This window comes from Grampus griseus (genome assembly GCF_964374135.1).
Source record: "Grampus griseus genome assembly, chromosome: 1".
In the NCBI taxonomy this organism is placed as follows: Eukaryota; Metazoa; Chordata; class Mammalia; order Artiodactyla; family Delphinidae; genus Grampus; species Grampus griseus.
The window spans coordinates 175,384,938-175,408,370 of NC_139017.1; the positions used below are offsets into that span (position 1 = coordinate 175,384,938).

The window sequence follows — 23,433 nt, forward strand, 5'->3', positions numbered from 1 at the left end:
ACATGCCGCGGAGCAACTAAGCCCGTGCGCCACAGCTACTGAGCCTGAGCTCTAGAGCCCGCGCACCACAACTACTGAGCCCACATGCTGCTACTGAATGCCGTGCACCTAGAAGAGTCCGTGCTCCACAACAAGAGAAGCCACTGCAATGAGAAGCCTGTGCACCGCAACAAAGAGTAGCCCCAGCTCACCACAGCTAGATAAAGCCCACGCACAGAAATGAAGACCCAACACAGCCAAAAATAAAAAATTTTTAAAATTTAGAAATTGAAAAACCTATAGCTAACATCATATTTAAATATGAAAGATTGAGTGCATTTTCCCTAAGATCAGGAATAAGGCAAGAATGTCTACTCCCAATATTTCTTTTAACATTGTACTAAAAGTCCTGCACAGTGCAATAAAGCAAGAAAAAAAAGGGCATACAAGTTGGAAAGCAAGAAGTAAAGCTGTCTTTACTTGCAGATGACATAATCATCTACAGAGAAACAAGGAATCTACCCAAAAAACTATTAGAATTACAAATGAGCTTAACAAGGCTGCAGATATAAGGCCAACACACAAACTCAATTTTATTTCTATACACTAACACTGAACAATTAAAAATGAAATTTAAACATTAAATACAAAAAAATGAAATATTTAGAGAGAAATTTAACAGAATGTGTACATGACCTACACGCTTTAAACTATAAAATACTACTAAGGAAAATCAAAGACCTAAATGGAGGGGCTTCCCTGGTGGCGCAGTGGTCGAGAGTCCGCCTGCCGATGCAGGGGACACGGGTTCGTGCCCCGGTCCGGGAGGATCCCACACGCCACGGAGAGGCTAGGCCCGTGAGCCATGGCTGCTGAGCCTGCGCGTCGGAGCCTGTGCTCCGCAACGGGAGAGGCCACAACAGTGAGAGGCCCGCATACCACAAAAAAAAAAAAAAAAAAGACCTAAATGGAGACATATATCATTTTACGGAATTAGAGGATCAATACTGTTAAGATGTCAATTCTCCCCGAAACTGATCTATAGATTCCACACAATCCCAGTAAAAATCCCAGCAAGCTTTTTTGTAAGAACTGATAAACTGATTCTAAAATTTATATAGAGATGCAATGGACCAAAGCTAGAACAATTCTGAAAAAGAATAAGGTCAGAACACTTTACACTACCTGATTTCAAGATTTACTATAAAGCTACAGCATTCAAGATAGTACGATTGACCCTTGAACAACACAGTGGTTACGGGGGCTGACCCTCCGCACAGTCAAAAATCCACATGTAACTTTACAGTTAGCCCTCCATATCTATGGATTCAACCAACCATGAATTGTGTAGTACTGTAATATGTATTTGTTGAAAAAGAAATCCAAGTATAAGTGGACCCAGGCAGTTCAAACTCCTGTTGTTCAAGAGTCAACTGTATTTCCTTCACATTAGGAGAAACATAGATAAATGGAACAGAAGAGAGTCCAGAAATTAACCTATTATATACAATTTTTTTTATTTTTGACAAAGATGGCAAGATAATTCAATGGAGAAAGGGTAATCTGTTCAACAAATGATGCTGGAACAACTGATATCCATATGGGGAAAAAAAAAATTAACCTCAGCCTTTACCAATAAGCACATGAAAAGAGCTGCTTAATGTTATTTGTCAACACAGAAATGCAAATTAAAAGCACAGTGAAATACCACTACATACTCACTAGAATGGCTAAAATTAAAACAGACAGACAATACCAAGGGTTGATATGGACGTGGGGCAACTGGAATGCTCATACACTGCTGGTGGAATGAAAAATAGTACAACTTTGCAAAACACGTAAGCAATTTATTATAGAACTAAACATACACTTAGCATGTGACCCAGTAAATACACTCATAGTTATTTACCAAGAAAAATGAAAACATATGTATTCACAAACACACTTGAATATTTATAGTAGCCCCAAACTAGAACCAATCATGTGAGGGAAAGACTCTAATGTGACTGCCATGATCCCCACTTCCTGGTATTCATGCCCTTGTGTTGTCCCCTTGAGTGTGGGCAGGAACTATGACTTGCTTCTGGCCAACAGAGTACAGTAACAGTGACAGAATGCATGTAATTACATGCATGTGGTTACAATATCTAAGACTGTAATGTCCACTTGCCTTTGAGGAAACAAGTGGCCATCCTGGGAAGAACCATGTGGCAAGAAACTGAGGGCAAGTCCTGGGTGACAGCCAGTCACAAAGAGAGGTCCTCAGTCTGAAGTCCATAAGGAACTAAATGCTGTCAATAACCACATGAGCTAGGAAGCAGATCCTTCCCCAGTCAGGACTCCGATGAGATCACAGCCCAGGCAGACACCTTGACTGCTGCCTTGTGAGACTCAGCTGAACTGTGTCCTGACTCCTGACCCACAGAAACTGTGAGACAATAAACATGTACTGCGTTAAGCTGCTAAATTTATAATAACACTGTTATGCAATAGGTAATTAATATAATCCAGATCCATCAAGTGGTGAACAGATCAACAAACTGTGGTATAGCTATACAATGGAATACTACCCACTAATAAAAAGTAATGAATTACTGAGACATACAATATAAATTTCACAAACATTATTATGAGCAAAAGTGAGACACAAAAGAATATTTACAGTATGAATACATTCGTATGTAATCCTAGGAGAGACAAATATAATCTATAGTGATAAAAAGAAGTTCAGATTTCCTGAGGCCAAAGGCTAGGATTTACTGGGAAGCAAGGTAAGGGAACATTCAGCAATATGGGAATTGTTTTGATGTTGATTGTGGTGGTGGTTACACAGGTATATACATTTGTCAAAACTGACCACAACACATCTACTGGAATTCCACAGTAAAGCTTTTGGCCACAAAGACTTGGTCACTCAAAAAGCTATTAATCTATGGATTTTAAGTTAGGATAGGGGCAGCTCTGGGGGATTGGCTAGTAATGGGAGGGACGCCAAGGAGGCTTCTGAGGTCCCAGTAACGCTTGATTTCTTGATCTGAGTACTGGTTACACAAGTGTGTGCTCACTCCGTGAAAATTCACCAAGCTGGACACATAATTGGTGTACTTTCTGGGTGTATGTTAAACAGCAGTAAAAAGTTTTTAAAAAATTTTAAAGGCTAGGGAGTCGTTCTAAATTAGAGCATACTAAAGAGACAAATCAATGCACTCCCTATTTCTTCATTGGATCCTGATTGTTTTTTTAAATTGGAGAATTTTGAATGTGGTATTTGTAAATAATATTTCATCAATACCAAACTTCTTGTGTGATAATGGTATTATGGTTATGTAGGAGAATAACCTTACTCTTACGAGAGACAAGATGAAGTATTCTAGGATGAAATATCATGATGTCTGTAACTTACTATCAAATCCTTCAAAAATATACATAAAGAGACTGAGATAAAGCTAATTCAGCAAAATGTAAACAGTGTATATTGGTGAAGTTTTTATGGGAGTTTTACAGGAGTTCTCTGTATTATTCTTTCAACTTTCCTATAAGTTGGAAACTTTTCAAAATAAAGAGTGAGGGGAAAAATGTCTTGTTTGAACTACTGTTATTCAAGAGTTCAATAATCTTCCAAAACTGCATACAGAAACTTGGAGAAGGAAACCAACATCCACTGAGCACTTAATATGCACCACACACTCTTAACATCTGTGGCTTCAGTCAACCCTCAAATGAGATTATTATTACTCCCATTTTACAGAGAAGAAAACTGAGGTTCAGAGAGGTAGAGTGACAAGTCCAATAGTAAGTGAGTGCCGGAGTTCAAAGCAAAGTCTGTCAGGATACAAGGCCATGCTCTTCCACTCCGTAACATCTTTGCTGTACTCTTCTCCCTTCCCTGCCTCTGTGTTTTCTCAGTCCAAAATTTATTATATCCAGTGAACCTGAACAGATTAGAAATCTATGTTCCATAATAATTCTCAATATTCAACAACCATTAAACAATCAGATTGAACCATGCTTCTGCCCTTCACTAAAGACAGAAAAACTGATGGGAAAGTACAAAAATAGGGATGACATTTCCCGTTCCTATGGGCCATAACATGTACAGACTAGAAGGGACTTTGATAAGAGATTAACCATACAAAACCGAGTAATGTGGAGTAAACAGGATAAGCAATAAATGCAATTCCAACAGACTGTTTTGAAGACAGCCTAAAAAGACTATACCATTATGAAAAAGAAAGTATATCGCTGAAATCTAAAAGGCACAAAGGACAGCTAGGATAAACACCAGTATTCAGCGTGTTCCTTTAAATTTCAAGGAAATTACTTCCGAGCAAATAAAAAACCAACCTTAGTGGACTGGTGGTCAACATATGAAATTTCATATCCCAAAAAATGTTTTAATAGGGATTGAGAAAAGGCTTAGATGATTTGTAAGTGAAACTCCAGAGTTTACTGAATGGAATAATAATAGGTAACACACTGTGTCAGGCACTGTTCTAAAATAAGTTAATTCATTTAATCCTCAGAGCAATGCTATGAGATAGGCACTAGTATTATTCCTATTTTACAGATGGGGAAACTAAGACCAGAGAAGTTAAGTAACTTGTCCAAGATCACACACCTGGTAAGTAGTGGGGCTAGGATCCTAGCCCAGTGGGGATGGCTCCAGAGTCCATACTTTTAACCACTGCTCTACACTGCCTTTCAAAGAAAGAAATTGTTGGTTATTTACCCTTAATCTTTCAAAATGAGAGATTGATGCCACACGGCCAACTAACAAACTTTCTATGAGAGACAGAATACTGCCTCAGTCCCAAAGGTGGGATGCGTTCTTCTCAGACACAAACCAGGTTTGGAGGAAATACCCAAACAGTTCATTCTTTCAGTTCCACACTGCTTTACTGGAGAAATGGGAAACCCACTGATCAGGACTAGAAAATGAAATGAGAAGCAACTGCTAAAGTGAGTTGGTTTACTTTAAATGTGTGCATTTGGGGCTTCTCTGGGGGTGCAGTGGATAAGAATCTGCCTGCCAATGCAGGGGACCAAGGTTTGATCCCTGGCCCGGGAAGATCCCCCATGCCGCGAAGCAACTAAGCCCATGCGCCACAATACTGAGTCCGCGCTCTAGAGCCCGTGAGTCACAACTACTGAAGCCCGCGTGCCTCGAGCCTGTGCTCGGCAAGAAGAGAAGCCACCGCAATGAGAAGCCCGCGCACCGCAACCAAGAGTAGCCCCCGCTCAACGCACTACAAAAAGACTGCGCGCAGCAGCGAAGACCCAACACAGCCAAAAATAAAACTTAAAAAAATATTTTTTTTATGTGTGCATTTGCAGCTTATTGTCAGTGACAGAATTTGGCGTAAAGCATTCAAGTTTTTTCCCAAGCTGCCAGCATTTTCTGATGCAATCCCATCTCTATCAGCTTTGGAAAGGAGGGCAAAGCAGCAGCAGAGTTGAAAACCAAACAAGTGCTGGCCCAGCCCCCTTAAGGAACCTAGATTCCTTGCACGTGTACAGAGAGGACAATTTCCAGAACCAAAGGAATCCTTGGGCACTACAAAGGCTCCGAGTGGCAGAATTTTTAGTAACCTTCACAGCACAGGCAAATTACATGCGCTGGCATCCTTTAATCCCAGCCTATGGGCATTCCTAACATGTAACAGCTCAGAGGAACCTAGATTCTGAGGAGCCTCAGCATTTCAGCAAGCTAAGCGGGTTAAGGCAGGAAAGGAGGGCCCACCCCACCACCAGGACACTCTCCACACTCCAGAATTTCCGACAGTGAGAAGGCCAGAATCAGCCCTAGATATTTCTCACGTTTTACAATCTGGACATCTCTCTGAATCATTCACTCTGCTAACGGAAGCTGGTCTGGGGAACTCACAACTCCTCTATGTGCAATTCCTGTAACAGAATGATCATGAAGAATAAAAGAGTAATAAGAAACACTAAGCCGTATTCTTCCAAGGAAGGAACTGAAATACCAGGAGGCCGCTGAGAAGTCCACAGGTGTTTCAAGCAGGTGAGAGATGAGTGATGAGGTCCAGGTTGAAACCAGTTTCTTCCTCCTCTGTCTAATCCTAACTAAACTTAAACATGTAGGGCCAACTAGTGGACTCACACGCAGCCGGGTTCAAACCCAGGCTTAATCAGGCAACTGATTTGCGGCGCGTTACAGACCCTGCAAAATGGCGGTTAATAGCCCGTACTTCATAAAGGTTGTAATGAGCATTAAACGAGATAATAAGCGTAATTTGTCTCCCGCATGACAGCACACACTCCGTAATTGTAAGGTACCGCTTACCCCATCCTCCTCACCTCAGCCCACCCCACCTTTGGACTACAAACGCCTACAGAGGCCTTAGCATCCACTGCTTCCTGACAGCAGACGGACAGGCAGGAGCACTGGTCCTCAAGGTCCCCCGACTGGAGTGGGATTCGGCTGATTCTGTGGCTGAAAAGCTAGAGCTCCTGGCCAAGAAAACCTAACTGTGGGCAGCAAAGACGGATCACCAACCAAAAGCTCGGTGGCGTCGGTTGATTACAGTGAGTCCACTTCCTACCAACGCACTGAGAGGGTCCAAGTACATTCCCCCCCCCTCCAACTTGGCAGGGGAAACGCAAAGGTGACTAAAGACGAAGAGGCTGGCAGCGGGGCCACCCAGAAGGCTGAGGCTGCGAGAGAGAGGGAACCCTGATGGAGTAAGGCCTATCCCGAGGGGGAAGGGCCGGGAACGATCCAGCCTCTCTCACCCCTCTCCTCAAGCAGGGGCCCTCGCAGCTCAAGCCTGGGGGGCCTCTCAAGGGTCCCGCCACCGACCTGGCCAAGTACAAGTGGGACCCGAGGGGCTGGCAGGCGGGAAGTGGGGGGGCCCTCGGGCGCCCCCGGGCCCCTGCTCGGGAATGTAGTCAAGGAGGGGTCACGCGGGGAGGGGCCGGGCGGCGAGGACCCGGGGAGGGGCGGGGCCCCGGATGGGGCAAGAGGTCGGAGCCCCCGGCTTCCGAGGCTCAGGGTCCCCACCGGGCTCCCAGCCACCCGCCGAGCGCCCCCTCCAGCGGGGTCCCCGCCAGTACAGCGGGGCAGTCCCACTACCCTCACCTGGCTCGGCTGCTCTGCCTGCTCCGAAGACGCCATCTTTCTGAGGCCTGACTAGTCTATCGCCGCTGGGCGAGGCTTCTCCCAAGCGCCCTCGCTCTCGCTCTCTCGCCCAGACTAAAGTAGCCGGAACTGAGCTGTCGATGGGGGACGCCCGGGGAGGAGAGGGGAGCTCCCACGTCCCCCACACCGCTTACTGTTTCCATTAGGTCTCTGCTTTCCAGCAAGAACGATGCCTGTCCTTTTTGCTTTTTTATATGTATATTATACTTATTGAATTAAATCTCTGCCCATCTTCACAGTACCTTGGGCACATGTAGGGACACCCTAAGTATTTAATAAATGAACGAATGTGAAGAAACCTGGAAATTAATTAATTAACTGATGGTTCAATCGGGTGCCTACCATTTGCCAGGCACTTTGGTAGCCGCGAGAAATAAAAAGATGCAAGACTCAACCCCTGCTCTCAAGTCTAGGCCAAATACACACACACACATACACACACACACACACACACGCAATTACATCTTGGAGCTAGGAGTCTGATAACGGTATGCAGGTCTATTAGGAGAACTCGGAAGAGGGGGCTTTTTGGAGAGGAGAGGCTTCTACGAACCGTTTTCACTTTATAGCGGTTGAGTTGTTAGATTTTAAGCTAATTGTGAAATTATACGAAAGGGTTGCATACATTAGAACTATCAGTCAGTTACATTGCAGTTGTTTTTTGATCAATGATGGTGTATTCAAAAGGGTTGCCTCAGTTAACAATTCCTCCTACCAAACAATTTTACATGTCTTTTTCTCATAATATCTGATTTCCTTTAATAAACAAAATATGAAAGAGATTGACCCTGAATGAATACGGGCTGATAATTATTCCTTGTTTATATAGAATGCCCCCCCCATTTTTAAAAATTTTATTTATTTATTTATTTATGGCTGTGTTGGGCCTTCGTTTCTGTGCGAGGGCTTTCTCTAGTTGCGGCAAGTGGGGGCCACTCTTCATCGCGGTGCGCGGAGAATGCCCCTTTTTAAGCAAGGAAACTTTCTGATAATTTTTAAATTATTACTTTAATCTTAAATGTTAGTTTTTCAGGAGTGAAAAACACAGACTTTTCCATAAGTAACAGTATTAGAACAAAGACAAATATATTGTCAAGCAGCATCTGAACAATCTCAACAGTGATGTGGTTCGCATTTACCCTTTTGCCTCTGGTTTCTTTGAGACCTTAATGTTTAATCTAGTTATTTAAGCATTTCGTTCCGAGGTCCCAACCCAATTTGCAGAGCTGAAGCAGGGAATCGAAAGAGTGGAGCTATTTCCGTGCCTAGCGCAGCCATGGCTTGTGGTCCCAAGAAGCACCTGAAGCGCGTAGCAGCTCCAAAGCATTGGATGCTGGATAAACTGACTGGTGTGTTTGCTCCTCGTCCATCTACCGGTCCCCACAATCTGAGGGAATGTCTCCCTCTAGTTATTTTCCTAAGGAACAGACTTAAATATACCCTAACAGGAGATGAAGTAAAGAAGATCTGCATGCAGCGTTTCGTTAAGATTGATGGCAAGGTCCGCACTGATATAACCTACCCTGCTGGTTTTATGGATGTCATCAGCATTGACAAGACTGGAGAGAATTTTCGTCTGATCTATGACACCAAGGGTCGCTTTGCTGTTCATCGTATTACACCTGAGGAGGCCAAGTATAAGTTATGCAAAGTGAGAAAGGTCTTTATGGGGACAAAAGGAATCCCTCATCTGGTGACCCATGATGCTCGCACCATCCGCTACCCTGATACCCTCATCAAGGTGAATGACACCATTCAGATTGATTTGGAGACTGGCAAGATTACTGATTTCATCAAATTTGACACTGGTAACCTGTGCATGGTGACTGGAGGTGCTAACCTGGGAAGAATTGGTGTGATCACTAACCGGGAGAGACATCCTGGTTCTTTTGATGCAGTTCATGTGAAAGATGCCAACGGCAATAGCTTTGCCACGCAGCTCTCCAACATTTTCGTTATTGGCAAAGGAAACAAACCATGGATCTCTCTTCCTCGTGGAAAGGGTATCCGCCTTACCATTGCTGAGGAGAGAGACAAGAGACTGGCAGCCAAACAGAGCAGTGGATAAAATTATCTCTAAGTGACGTGATTGGGAAAGTCTTTGTAGTTATAGATAATACTACATAATTAAAAGCCTCTTTAGTGTTAAAAGAAAAAAAAGAGTGGAAATGTGCGAGTACCTTATGCTTCTCTGTTATGTTTTCAGCCAGACTGAAAGCTACACTCATCACTTTTTAAAACTGACTTCTGGGCTTCCCTGGTGGCGCAGTGGTTGAGAATCTGCCTGCCAATGCAGGGGACAAGGGTTCGAACCCTGGTTTGGGAAGATCCCATATGTCGCAGAGCAACTAGGCCCGTGAGCCACAACTACTGAGCCTGCGTGTCTGGAGCCTGTGCCCCGCAACAAGAGAGGCCGCGACAGTGAAAGGCTCGCGCACTGCGATGAAGAAGAGTGGCCCCCGCTCGCCGCAACTAGAGAAAGCCCTCGCACAGAAACGAAGACCCAACACAGCCAAAAATAAAAATAAATAAATAAAAATTAAAAAAAAAAAACTGACTTCCTTCAGATCAGCGTGAAGGTTGGGACATTTTATAGATTTGTTCAGGTTGGAAAGGAAAAACAAATTAACACAGTACAATGACACTGCTTTATGTATTAATATCTTGCATCTATCTATATATATAGAAAGGAGTGCTGTAACAATTCAAGGGAGTATACGGGCGTGTCCTTCATAATACAAAATAAATCCCTGTTGACCTCATTTTGAACGCGCGAATGCAACTCCTTAATATAAGGCAGAAAAAAAAAACACCTCCGGCGTCTGGATTGCGCGACCTAAGTCGGCTTTGGACCCACAGACTACAGCTCCCGGCATGCCCCCGGGGCCGCAGGGAATTAGCTGCAACTAGAACTACATCTCCCGGTGTGCCTTGGTCCCACGCGTGATTTGCTACAGCAAGAACTACAACTCCCGGCATGCCGTGGGAGTGGAGTTGGGTAGGACTCCCGCGCCCAGCCCCCCTGACGTCCCCGCGTTGGTCAGGTCAGACCCTGAAGATGACGGAGGTGGTCGGGGGACCCAGCGTTCCAGAACCCAGCGAGATCCGGGCTCTAAAGCAGTGTCTCCTGTGTCGCAACCACAGCCGGGAACAGCACGGCGTGGCGGCCTCCTGCCTCGAGGAGCTGAGGAGCAAGGGTTGGCACGGGACGGGGGCGAGGACTTGGGGGGACGGGGGCGAGGACTTGGGGGGCCGGGGCCCGGGCTGAAGGGACCCGGGGAGAGGTGGGGATGTCCGGTGGGGCAAGGCGGGGTCAGGAGAGGCGACTTGGGGCTTCTTGTCTCTCGAGTGGAGCCTTGGAACAGAGATGACTCAGGTGGGTATGGCGACTTAGCAGTTTCATAGCGTTTTCCGGCACTTTAACTTAATTTATCTTGTGTGAGATTCATATGGTGGAGAGGCAGACGGGAAGCAATATGCGAATTAAGACAGACTCTACTTCGGTGCCTCGCCTCAGATGACTCAGATTTTGGATCGCACTCAGTCCACTGTATTCCTGCCACTCAGGCTCCCTAAGGTTGTACTGGGTCCCCCAGCTGAGCCTATGGCGGGGTGGGAGCGGGTTTCCACAGTCAGCTCTGGCAGGTACCTGTGCGGTAAAGAGGGAGCTGTTACCGACCATCCGGGAGGGCCAGACAAGGAACGTCTGTTGTGAGTGACCGAGCTGACAGAAATTCTGAGCCGCATACCGTTACTAGCTGCCTGACCTTGCACTTAACCATTTCTCCATCCCCAGTTTTCTCATCAGCAAAGTGGGTGTATTTCCAGCCCTGATCCACAGGATTGGGACTCTGGAAGGAGATGAGATATTCAAATGACTTACACGTTGCTGGCCTGTAGCAGTAAATTGCTTACCCAAAGAAGTTCTATTGGTTAAACGTGTGTGTCATCCCCGGGCATGTAGTGGACGTGTGTGTCAGCGTGTTCAGGGCTTCCTCCCAGGGTCACCAAGCCCCATAGATATCAGACAGATGTCTTTCAGAGATGCAGGAACAGCCAAAGCACTCTAAATGCTTTAGTGACATGGTTTTTGCCATATAAGTGTTTACATATTTTTTGCTTGGCATGAAGTTGCTTAAGTTTTAGTGCCCCATCCGTGCGGTGGCTGGATGCATTTGGCACAGAGGCTTATGTAAGTGCTTGTGTTTCTGGAGCTCGGCCTATACAAGGCTTGCTGTTCTATTTGGGTGGAAGACAGCATTGCCCAATGATCTTTGTAGTCTCTTGGCTACTTCTCTGCCTACTCTAGTCCCATGAGCATTTTAGGCATTGCCATTACTAAATGGGATGGTACAGACCTGCCCTGGACAAAGCCTCTTGCCCAGTGATCATAAAGATGAAAAACTACTGTTACAAACTTCTGCCTTCTGCTTCTCTTATACTTTCCTATAGGTTAGTAAGGCTGCCAAGAAAGATACTGTGAGAACATAAAGTCATTTTTTTTCTTTTCTTTTTTATAATTTTCTTCTTTTTCTCTTTTTTCTTTGTGACATTTGACACATGGGAGAATTTGAGTAGACCACTGAGGAAATGAATGAAAGACTGCTTGTTCTCAAGGAATCAAATCAGACTTTGGTTTGTTGTTCATCCAAGAAAAGGCTCAAGTGCATCCTAATGTGGGTATAGAGTAGCTGGAAGAAAAACACATTTTCAAGAGCCAGACTGTGTGGGTTGAAATGCCAGCTCTGCCACTTACTGTGTGACCTTGGGCAAATTACTTAACTTCTCTGAGCCTTGGGCTTGACATCCGTAAAAATGGGAGTAACAATAGTATCTGCGTTATAGGATTTTTAGGAGATTAAATGCTGTATGTGAAAAGCACTTAGTACAGTACCAGGGACATGGTAAGTGTTATATTAGTACTAGTGGTCATCATTATAGTTATTATAGTTATTATTACCAGGGATTTTTTAGGCTCTGGGGGCATACTTTTTTAAAAAAATTTATTTTTGGCTGCACTGGGTCTTCGTTGCTGCGTGGGGGCTTTCTCTAGTTGAGGCAAGCGGGGGCTACTCTTCGCTGCGGTGCGCGGGCTTCTCATTGCAGTGGCTTCTCTTGTTGCGGAGCACAGGTTCTAGGCGTGTGGGTTTCAGTAGTTGCGGCACACGGGCTCAGCAGTTCTGGCTCACGGGCTCTAGAGCACAGGCTCAGTAGTTGTGGCACATGGGCTTAGTTGCTCCGTGGCATGTGGGATCTTCTTGGACCAGGGCTCAAACCTGTGTCCCATGCATTGGCACAGATTCTTAACCACTGTGCCACCAGGGAAGTCCCGGGGCATACATATTGAGAGTGCAAGGACAGATGTAATTTCCCTATGGATACTTGTCAATTACCAAATATTTTATTCCTCTCAGCTTGTGACATTCTGGCCATTGACAAGTCCCTGGCACCAGTCACCCTGGTCCTGGCAGAGGATGGCACCATAGTGGATGATGACGATTACTTCCTGTGTCTTCCTGCCAATACTAAGTTTGTGGCACTGGCTGGGAATGAGAAGTGGGCGTACAACAATTCAGGTAAGAAATGCTGGCTGTATATACTATATACTATCCATCATGATTTATTTTACTACATAGGCACCTGGTTGCTGTTTGGTTGGCTGTTTTAAGCATTTATGCAGCAAACGTTTACTGAGCACCTTCTGTATACCAGAGCGGTGCTGAGTCTGGGGATGAAGATGAATGAGACGGGCTCAGTTCTCAAATAACTCACAGACCGACAGCAACTAAAATGCAGCAAGGGAGAGAGATCTGTGCCGCAGGTTGGGTCAGACTGTCTGGTCTGAATCCTGGCTCTGCCATTTACTAGCCATGTGACCTTGAGCAAATTATCTAACATTTCAGCCCCGTATTGAGATAATAATTACAGTACCTGTCTCCTGGCGTTGTTGTAAGGATACTAGAACATAGTACGTATCAAGCCAGGGCTTCTCAACAGTCCTACTGACATTTTGGGCCGGAGAATTCTTTGTTGTGGGGTTGCTGTCCTGTGTCTTGCAGGATGTTTAGCAGCATCGCTGGCCTTTACCTGCTAGGTGTCAGTAGCATCTCCTCACCCTAATTGTGACAACCAAAAATGCCTCTAGACATTGGCAAATGTCTACTGGGGGTGGGATGGGCAAAATCACTCCCAGTTGAGAGCCACTGATAGAAAGCATTTAGATCTTACCTGGTACACAGTAAGACAAATAAATATTACCTGTCACCATCATTAGCATCATCCTCACTGGAAATACAAAGGGAACTAATATTGACGGGCAAGGATCAAAGAGCTAAAGAAGTGTCTTGAGGAAAGTCCCTAGGCCACTAAAGTGAGGAAGTCACCCTTCAGCGATGGCTTTCCCAGCCACTTTTGTACTTGGGCCCAAGGGACAGTGAACAGTGGCTGCAGCTGCTCCAGTCAAGGATAAGACCCATCCCCAAGCACAGGAGAAGTGCTGATGAGGATGAATGTTTTTGCATACAGAAATAGAACACACCCACAGACACAAAAACTAACCTAGGGCTTCCCTGGTGGCGCAGTGGTTGAGAATCCGCCTGCCGATGCGGGGGACGCGGGTTCGTGCCCCGGTCCGGGAGGATCCCACATGCCGTGGAGCGGCTGGGTCCATGAGCCATGGCCGCTGGGCCTGCACGTCCGGAGCCTGTGCTCTGTGACGGGAGAGGCCACAGCAGTGAGAGGCCCGCGTACTGCAAAAAAAAAAAAAAAAAAAAAACTAACCTAAAGGGAAGTGTGACAGTATCCTGGGTATGCATAAGCATACATTGGATTTAAGTGGCTTCCTTCCATAAAAGAATACAGAGCAGTTTCACACAGAAATAAATGGAAGATGGGGACTTCCCCAGTGGTCCACTGGTAAAAAAATCCACCTTCCAATGAAGGGGATGTGGGTTCGATCCCTGGTCAGGGAACTAAGGTCCCATATGCCATGGGGCAACTAAGCCCTCGCACCACAGCTACTGAGCCTGCACGCCACAACTAGAGAGCCCACACGCCACAACTAGAGAGCCCGCGTGCCACAAACTACAGAGCCCATGTGCTCTGGAGCCCACGCGCCACAACTAGAGAGAAGCCCACGCACCGCAGCGAATGATCCCTCATGCCAAAGATCCCCGCATGCTGCAGCCAAAAAAAAAAAAAGAAATGGAAGATGGAACAAGAGGGAAAATTAAGGTCCTAGATGGGGATTGGCTTCCCCATGAATCCCTGAGAAAAGGTGCTTCCTTCACCATCTAAATTATTCTAAGTGATCTGTCGGAAGGATGTGCCGACATCCTCGAGGTCTGAGTTGGAGGAGGAAGTGAAAACAGCACTTCCGGTTAATCTGACTCTGACGGGCATTTTCTCCCATGTATCAGATGGAGGTACGGCTTGGATTACCCAAGAGTCCTTTGACAGAGATGAAACAGACAGCGGGGCAGGGTTGAAGTGGAAGAATGTGGCCAGGCAGCTGAAAGAAGACCTGTCCAGCATCATCCTCCTGTCCGAGGAGGACCTCCAAGTAAGCCTCCTCCACAACCCATAGCCACGTTCCTCCAGCCTGTGCTTCCCCCAGCGCCTTAGTTGCCAGGCATCCTGCCATAATAATTTCATTGCTTCTTAATTTTTAAGTAATTCTTAGATGACAACCAAGGTTCTTCATTTTCTAATTCTCTCACCTAGAGTAGGAAATTTTCACCCCTCACCCTGCATCAGAATCACCAGTGGAGCTTTTTAAAAACACAGACGCCAAGGCCCCACCTAGACCCATTTAGGCCCAAGGCGTGGGTCAAGGATGTACTGCTAAAGAATGCAGACTAAATCTTAGCTCCATCTCTATGACTTTGAACCGGCAACTTAGCCTCCCTGCTTATGTTTCCTCTCCAGTAGAACTAGGATAAAAATAGTATTGTTAACTCAAAAAAATATTTATTGAGCCCCTGTCCTCTGCCTGACACAGTTCTATGCACAGGGGTGCAATGGTGAACAAGCCAGACACAGTCCCTGCTCTAATGGAACCCAAGTCCTGGTGGAAGGAGGCAGACAAAATAAGCAGCATGTCAGACAGGGCAGTGTGCCAAGAGTGGTGGGAAGGCTCTTGGAAGGAGGCGACCTTGTGGTGATTTTTTACACTTGTATATTTATTGTGAATAAATCATATTAATGCTTTCACATGGTTCAAAATCCAAGAGGTATAGAAGGATACACAGGTAGCCAGAAAGTAAGACAACCCAAATGTCCGTCAGCTGATAACTAGATAAATAAAATGTGGTATATCCAAACAATGGACTATATTAGTCAGCCATAAAAAGGAATGGAGTATTAATACATGCTACAGCATGGATAAAACTTGAAAACATTATGCTAAGTGAAAGAAGCCAGACATGAAAGGCCACATATTTTATGATTGCATTTATATGAAATGGCCAGAATACACAAGTCCATAGAAATAGAAGGTAGATTAGTGGTTGCCTAGGGATGGGGTTGGTGGGGAGTTTTGAGGAGGAATAAGGAGGAACTACTAATGGGTACAGTTCTTTCTGGGTTGGTGAATATGTTCTAAGACTGATTGTGGTGGTGATTGCACTATCACAAGAAGACCACTAATTATACTGAAACCCACTGAATTATACATTTTATATGGGTGAATTGTATAGTATATTAACTATATCTCGATAAAGCTGGGTTTTTGGGGGGTTTTTTTGGCCACGGGGCATGTGGGATCTTAGTTCCCCGACCAGGAATTGAAGCCACGTCTCCTGCATTGGAAGCATGGAGTCTTAACCACTGGACTATCAGGGAAATCCCTCAATTAAGCTGTTTAGAAAAAAAAGGATATACAGGAAAAGTCTGACTCCTGCCTCCAGCCACCCAACTTCCCCTTCCTGGAGACAACCAATCTGTCAGTTTCCCATTCCAGAGATATTTTATATACAAACAAATACATAAGTGTTTTCACCTCCTCCCCTATATCACACAAGTGGAAGCATCTCTACTCTGTTTTATTTTTTTTTTATTTATTTATTTATATTTGGCTGTGTTGGGTCTTCGTTGCTGAGCGCAGGCTTTCTCTAGTTGCAGTGAGCGGGGGCCACTCCTCATTGTGGTGCGCAGGCTTCTCATTGCAGTGGCTTCTCGTTGCAGAGCATGGGCTCTAAGCGCACGGGCTTCAGTAGTTGTGGCACACGGGCTCAGTAGTTGTGGCTCCTGGGCTCTAGAGCACAGGCTCAGTAGTTGTGGCACACGGGCTTAGTTGCTCCACAGCATGTGGGATCTTCCCGGACCAGGGCTCAAACATGTGACTCCTGCATTGGCAGGCAGATTCTTAACCACTGTGCCACCAGGGAAGCCCTCTGCTCTGTCTTAAAGAAAGATTTGGAAAGTATTCCAGATCAGTTTATAAAAGACATCCTCACCTCTTTTTCACCACTGCATAATATTCCATTTCATGTCTGTACCATGACTTATTTAATGAGACTCCCCCACTGGGGGACATGTGGGTGTCATCAGTCTTGCTCTTCTAGTCAGTGGTGCAAAAAGCTTAGATCAGTGTCATTTTTCACACATGCTTGTGCATAGAATAAATTCATAGAATTTAGTTGAGAAACATTGGCAGGTCCCAAGAGGAGACCCTGAAGGACAAGAGGAAGCTTGTCATGGAAAGGTTGGGGCCAGAGTGTTCCAGGCAGAGGGAGGGCAGGAGCAAGCTTGATTTTTTTTCTTTCTTGTTTTTTCTTTTTCTTATTTATTTATTTATTTATTTTTGTGGTATGTGTGCCTCTCACTGTTGTGGCCTCTCCCGTTGTGGAGCACAGATTCCGGACACGCAGGCTCAGTGGCCATGGCTCACGGGCCTAGCCACTCCGCGGCACGTGGGATCTTCCCAGACCAGGGCACGAACCCGTGTCCCCTGCATCGGCAGGCGGACTCTCAACCACTGCGCCACCACGGAAGCCCTGTTTTTTCTTTTTTATGAAACAGAAAGGGGGGACTTCCCTGGCGGTCCAGTGGTTAAGACTCTGCGCTTCCACTGCAGGGGGTGTAGGTTCGATCCCTGGTTGGGGAATTAAGATCCCACATGCCCTGTGGCCAAAAAAAAAAAGAAACAGAAAGGGGTCATGAGATCCCTTCCCATCCCAACAGACTAGTATATTATGATACCCCTAGAATAAGGAGCACAGCAGTCCTTACCAAAATAGGGATACCAGAATATCAGTGAGCCTGGCCCTGACAGCTAGGCTCCACAGGGAAGCTTAGGACAGGAGCTGGCAGAGGCTGGCCATGCGACAGGTAGAGGAAAGGTACCACCATCTCGGGGACCATGGGGAGTGAGAACAGATGGGAGGGAAGGGAGGAGCCCAGGGATCAATTACACAGCGTCCTGAGGATTAGAACTGACTGATCCTTGGGACGTTATTAACTGCTCTTGCCTCATTTTCCTAATCTGGTATGGTGGTGGTAATACTAGTACTTACCTCAGAAGGTTTGTACCTCTTGAATTTTGAGCCTTATGAATGTATATTAATACTACTTGTTCGAAAATTGATGCAATATGAAAGTTAAGGATAACTCATAAAGTCACCTCTTCAAAGAGGCCTTTCCCAATCTAGAGCAGCCCACCTCGTCACTTTCTGTCCTAAGCGTTTTACATCAATTTTCTCACTGATACATAGTAAGTGCTTGAGAAATGCAAACGCTTATTATTGCATTTCTTATTAAGCTCCATATTCTAATCTGCAGCTCAAGTTAGATTTACTCTCCAAGAATTTCAACAGTTTGATCTTTCTCTTATGAAGACTATTTTATTTTTTATTATTTTTTAAATTATTATTTTTTTAAATTTATTTTTGTCTGCCTTGGTTCTTCATTGCAAGCACGTGGGCTTTCTCTACTTGTGGCGAGCAGGGGCTACTCTTCGTTGCAGCGCACGGGCTTCTCATTGCGGTGGCTTCTCTTGTTGCGGAGCACGGGCTGTAGGTGCACAGGCTTCAGTTGTGGCATGAGGGCTCAGTAGCTGTGGCGCACGGGCTTAGTTGCTCCACGACATATGGGATCTTCCCAGACAAGGGCTCGAACCCGTGTCCCCTGAATTGGCAGGCGGATTCTTAACCACTGCGCCACCAGGGAAGCCCTGAAGACTATTTTTAATCTAATGCTGTATATGCCAGAAGATTGAGCCTTCTTAAGATCTAGGGTATGATAAGTGAGGTCTCCCTTATTTCACAGACTGAACACGTCGTTTAAAAGCTGAGTAGTTTATATTTGAAAAATAGTCGTTCAAAGTACGAACATGTATAATAAAAATGTTTAACGTTAAAATCATCAGAAAGAGGGGCTTCCCTGGTGGCGCAGTGGTTGAGTCCGCCTGCCGATGCAGGGGACACGGGTTTGTGCCCCGGTCCAGGAAGATCCCACATGCGCGGAGCGGCTGGGCCCGTGAGCCAAGGCCGCTGGGCCTGCGCATCCAGAACCTGTGCTCCACAGTGGGAGGGGCCCCAACAGTGAGAGGCCCGCGTACCGCAAAAAAAAAAAAAAAAAAACATCAGAAAGACTTTTGCTTGAAATAGCCTCATACTGATTCATTGTACAAGTGATCATACACTTCCTCCTTTATATTCTGTACAATGTACAATGGGTTATTTAATATCAGGATTTTGTTTTGTTTTAATTTTTATTTGGTGTATAGTTATTTAAAATATTGTTTTAGTTTCTGCTGTACAGCAAAGTGAATCAGTTATACATATACATATATCCACTCTTTTTTAGATTCTTTTCCCAAATAGGTCATTATGGAGTATTGAGTAGAGTTCCCTATGCTGTACAGTAGGTCATTATTAGTTATCTATTTTGTATATAGTAGTGTGTATATGTCAATCCCAGTCTCCCAGTTTATCCCTCCTCTCCCTCCTCCCCAGTAACCATAAGTTTGTTTTCTACATCTGTGACTCTATTTCTGTTTGTTTTTAATAAGGCACTAAGGCAATATTTTCCTAATTTTTTCACCAGAGGAAAACTGAAAAAATTACATGCCTCTTTCCTGACTTTCAGGCAGCCATATTAGGTAACTTTGGGAACTAGATGTAATGAGTCTGCGAAATTGATGTATTTGAGAGCTATAACATCACGTTTAGAAAGTACTTTCCGATTTCTTAAAGTCCGTATTTGTTTGTCAGATGCTTATTGATGTCCCATGTTCAGAGCTGGCTCAGGAACTCAGCCAAAGTCGTGTCGCAGTCCAGGGGCTCCAGAACACCCTCCAGCAGGTCCTTGACCAGAGAGAGGAAGCCCGTCAGTCCAAGCAGCTCTTGGAGCTTTACCTCCGGGCTTTGGAGAAGGAGGGCAGCATCCTGTTGAAGCAGCAAGGTAGGATTCATCGGCTGGGGGAGTTACACTGAGAACTCAGTAGAGCCTCTCCTTGAGAGAGAGCCAGATGCTTACCATGTGGTCAAGAACAGTGAAACCACAGCTGCTGGCATCTTGAGATGACAGGCTTCGGTCTGCCCAGCTGCCTGCTCTGGCTGGATGTTGGTATGGCTGTACGTGTACATGGTGTGCTGATCTCTGTCTCACATCTGCTTTGCAGAGTCCAAAGCTGGCCTCGGTGATGAGAGGGATGCAGTTGACACGGGTATTGGAGAGAGCTCCTCCGAAACTGCACTTACGAGCCAGATCCTTAATGCGCTGAAGGAGAAACCCGCGCCAGAGCTGAGTTTGTCTAGTAAAGATTTGGAGGTGGGCGAGCACCAGGGACCCTGACCTTTGCAAGGAGAGGCTTGTATCAGGTTTTTTTCACCTCTGCAGACCTTGAATCATAGCTGTCAATTTGCCCATTATTATGCAAAGCATTTGCAAACATCTCATTTAATCCAAATCTTAAACAAAATGGGTGCCCTCCCTCAGATCATCAAACATTATTTTCTGATCCAAAGTAGGTAATGAAATGTCTGACCCCGACAGGGAGGAATAGCAGGACTCAGGCTTCTGAGATGCATCTGTCAGTGGTTGAAAAAGATCCATAGGCCATAGACGCACATAAAATATCCTTGAGAGAGGCCCACTCGAGGGGATCATCTTGTGCCCTCAGACCAGGGAACTGGAGGCTTGATGAAGGGAACACATCAAAGTGGGTGCTCCTTCTTTCTTTCCTTTTTTTTGGGGGGGGATTTGCTGTAGCTTGTGTTTTTGTTTCATCAGTTGTTTCACAGTAATTTTATTTTTATTTTTTATTTTATTTTTGGCCATGGCAAGTGGCATGTGGGATCTTAGTTCCCCGACCAGAGATAGAACCTGTGCCCCCTGCAGTGGGAGTGCAGAATCTTAACCACTGGGCTGCCAGGGAAGTCCCTGGGTGCTCCTTCTTATGCTTCACCCTTGCCCCTGTTCCCAGTACTTCCTTGCTGTAGCTAGAAGGGAAAGAAGCTGCACTGACTTGAGCTTGGCTAAATTTCCTGTGAGCGGAGGACTTTATTGTTGCTCCAAGTAAACTACTCTCTAGATGTCCTTTCCTGTTGGTGTTGTATGGTGAGAAGAGGCCTGTGACAATTGAATATGAAGGAGACCTGGCATTTCAGCATAAAGACATGACATAGACTGATATTGCCGATTCTCACCCCCCTAAAGAAAATTACGAGAGCAGCAGAGGTGCTGGTTCTTAATGGTTCTTACTCTTGCCGCAGTTGGTTGCCAAGGAGGACCCTAAAGCACTGGCTGTTGCTTTGAACTGGGACATAAAGAAGACGGAAGCTGTTCAACAGACCTGTAATCAGGAACTCAGCCTGCGCCTCCAGCAGGTACAGAGCTTGTATTCTCTGAGGAGCATTTCAGCAAGGAGGAGTTCGCTGCCTGGAGAAGTGCAGAATCCCAAACAAGCCAGATGAGACCCCACATAGCCGGCAGCCAGAAGCATGCCAAAGAAAACCAGTGTGACCAGTGTCAGTGTCAGTAAATACCTTCAGCCTAACCTTTGTAGCTCCCTACATACTCCTCTACCCCCTGCCTTCGAGAATGTTCTCCTGGAACAGGCTGGAAGACAGGCTTCATGCCCTTTCCAGAAAAGCTATTCCAGATCTCCACATGGACTCTCTGACCTATTTTGAACCATAGAGCTGCACCAGCAATATCCCACCTCCTCTAACTGCAAGTTCTTATGTTCTCTGACAGTAGTTGTAAAGGGCAGGGAAAAGAAATTGTCATATTTCAGACCCACTATTTTTTTTTTTAACTTTTTTTTTCTTCTACATCAGATAAATGGTATATCTCTTTCAAGATTCAATCTGTTGAACTATGCAACCATCATAGTAATAGACCCACTATTCTTATTCTAAAGATGGAACTGCAGAATTTTAAACACAAAATAACAGTAGAGAAGATGACATATCAGAGTGTTGATTATGGCCACAAACTTGTTTCTCAAGTTAAGGAATTTTTTCGTTTGTTTTAAAGGCACGTATTAAATTTGCAGACCATAGGGACATACGGAGAGTAATTCACCATTTCTAATATCTAATTCAGTATTGTGAAATTATATGCATTACCACAGTGAAACTTTTCAGTTTTCTAATGTGTTTTATCAGCAGGGGGTATAAAACGGTCATTAAATCAGTCTCCATGAGATACGACTCCAGGTCTCTCTGGGTGCAAAGCAGAGACTTCTGGTTTATATTCCCCGTTTCTGTACAAGCTTGTTCTTCGGGTTTTGTAATCTACAATGCAGTCTCTTTGCAGGGAAAAGATAATTAGTTACTGACTTATTTGACTTACTTTTTAAGCATACTTAGAGGAAAACAGAATGCTATTAACAGATACATTGGCTAATTATTAAGTAAAGAAATATAACGATAAGTAAGTCCTAGGGCGAGGGAGAGGTACAGAAAACAAACAGAACAAAAAGAACTGTTTCCTTCTGCTGTGCCCTTCCTCAAGGAGGACTCAGACCTATGCAGCGTGCTCTTACTAATGCCTTACGTATTTGGTTCTCACTTATTAGCCCCAATATTTCTTTTTTAATAGCATATTTTATAATGCCTTCTTAATTATCCTTAAATGAAAGCCAGAGCTGATAACCTACCTATGTGCATACCTTCATCAACATAATACCCCCAAATGTAGTATTTCAGAAGAAATAAAGGAAAATAATTTCCAACAAAATGGTGTGTATCTCAGTGTCACTTTCTGGAGATGACCATACGAAAGGCACAATGAAGCTGTCAGATGCGTGTACTTACCCACTGAATTACTGTGAATCTGTTAAGAGGCAGCCAGGCGCGGTGTGTAGTGACTGTCAACTCAAATACCACAAGCAGCATTGCCCTTTATAATGGGATTTCCCAAAACAGTGATGTTCTGGACAGAGTAACACAGCTATCCTCGATTTACAAGGTGGCTGCATTCTTGACAGATCCAGGGAACGTTAAAACTGGAAAAAAATACTTTGTATTTACATATAAAAGAGAATTAGGTTTGGGGCTAATTTGGAAGAGGTTTTCATCCCTATGATGTATTTACATATAAAAGAGAATTAGGTTTGGGGCTAATTTGGAAGAGGTTTTCATCCCTAGGAACATCCAGAATGACATATAAAAGTCAGGTGGGGGCGGGGCTTCCCTGGAGGTGCAGTGGTTGAGAGTACGCCTGCCGATGCAGGGGACACAGGTTCGTGCCCTGGTCCGGGAAGATCCCACATGCCGCGGAGCGGCTGGGCCCGTGAGCCACGGCCACTGAGCCTGCAAGTCTGGAGCCTGTGCTCCGCAACGGGAGAGGCCACAACAGTGAGAGGCCCGCGTACCGCAAAAAAAAAAAAAAAAAAAGGTAGGGGGAAAAAAGTCACGTGGGATATGGGATGATTCTTCATTGTGTGGAACAGTCATGTGCTTTGCAGGAAGAGGAGCATCCTACATCCTACCCCACCCACTCAATGCCAGTAGCAACCTCCAGGTATTGAGGCAACTGAAAACAGCCCCACACATTTTCAGAATGCCCCTGGAGGGGTAGTAATGCCAGTTGAGGATTTTTATAGCAGTTTGTAGTCTGCTCTGTGCCAGCACCTACCACATTGGACCCTCAAAACTGAGTGAGCTAATAAGCAGGGCATGGCTTGTCGCCTCTCATTTTATGCATGAGCAAAGTTGTGCTCAGGGAGGGTCAATGACTTGCCTCATGTCACAAGGCTAATTGGAGGGCCAGGGTTCAAAGGCAGGTCTTCTGGTTCTAATTCCAGTGTTCTTTCTACTTATTTGTATTTTCTCTTAAGTCCACAT

The 23,433-nt window shown here is 45.1% G+C and overlaps 3 protein-coding genes across 3 annotated transcripts in view; 2 read left to right on the plus strand and 1 right to left on the minus strand.

Moving 5' to 3' along the window:
- Window positions 1–7,120, minus strand: part of PEX14 (peroxisomal biogenesis factor 14) — a 137,228-nt gene extending 130,108 nt beyond the window's left edge. Inside the window, exon 1 of the mRNA XM_082675724.1 lies at window positions 7,079–7,120. Coding sequence (XP_082531850.1) covers window positions 7,079–7,114 — 36 coding nt within the window. The 5' untranslated portion in view covers window positions 7,115–7,120. The remainder of the gene's footprint in view (window positions 1–7,078) is intronic.
- A 1,277-nt stretch (window positions 7,121–8,397) lies between these two features.
- On the plus strand, window positions 8,398–9,233 carry LOC309821559 (small ribosomal subunit protein eS4-like). The gene has a single exon (XM_082652962.1). The coding sequence runs from the start codon at window positions 8,415–8,417 to the stop codon at window positions 9,204–9,206; it is 792 nt and encodes a 263-aa protein (XP_082509088.1). The 5' UTR covers window positions 8,398–8,414; the 3' UTR covers window positions 9,207–9,233.
- Window positions 9,234–10,126: 893 nt separating this feature from the next.
- On the plus strand, window positions 10,127–21,498 carry DFFA (DNA fragmentation factor subunit alpha). The gene is made up of 6 exons (XM_082658672.1): window positions 10,127–10,335; window positions 12,553–12,714; window positions 14,557–14,699; window positions 19,351–19,540; window positions 19,761–19,909; window positions 20,854–21,498. Exons 1-6 carry the CDS (start codon window positions 10,197–10,199, stop codon window positions 21,052–21,054), a joined length of 984 nt encoding a protein of 327 aa, XP_082514798.1. The 5' UTR covers window positions 10,127–10,196; the 3' UTR covers window positions 21,055–21,498.
- Window positions 21,499–23,433: the final 1,935 nt, after the last annotated feature.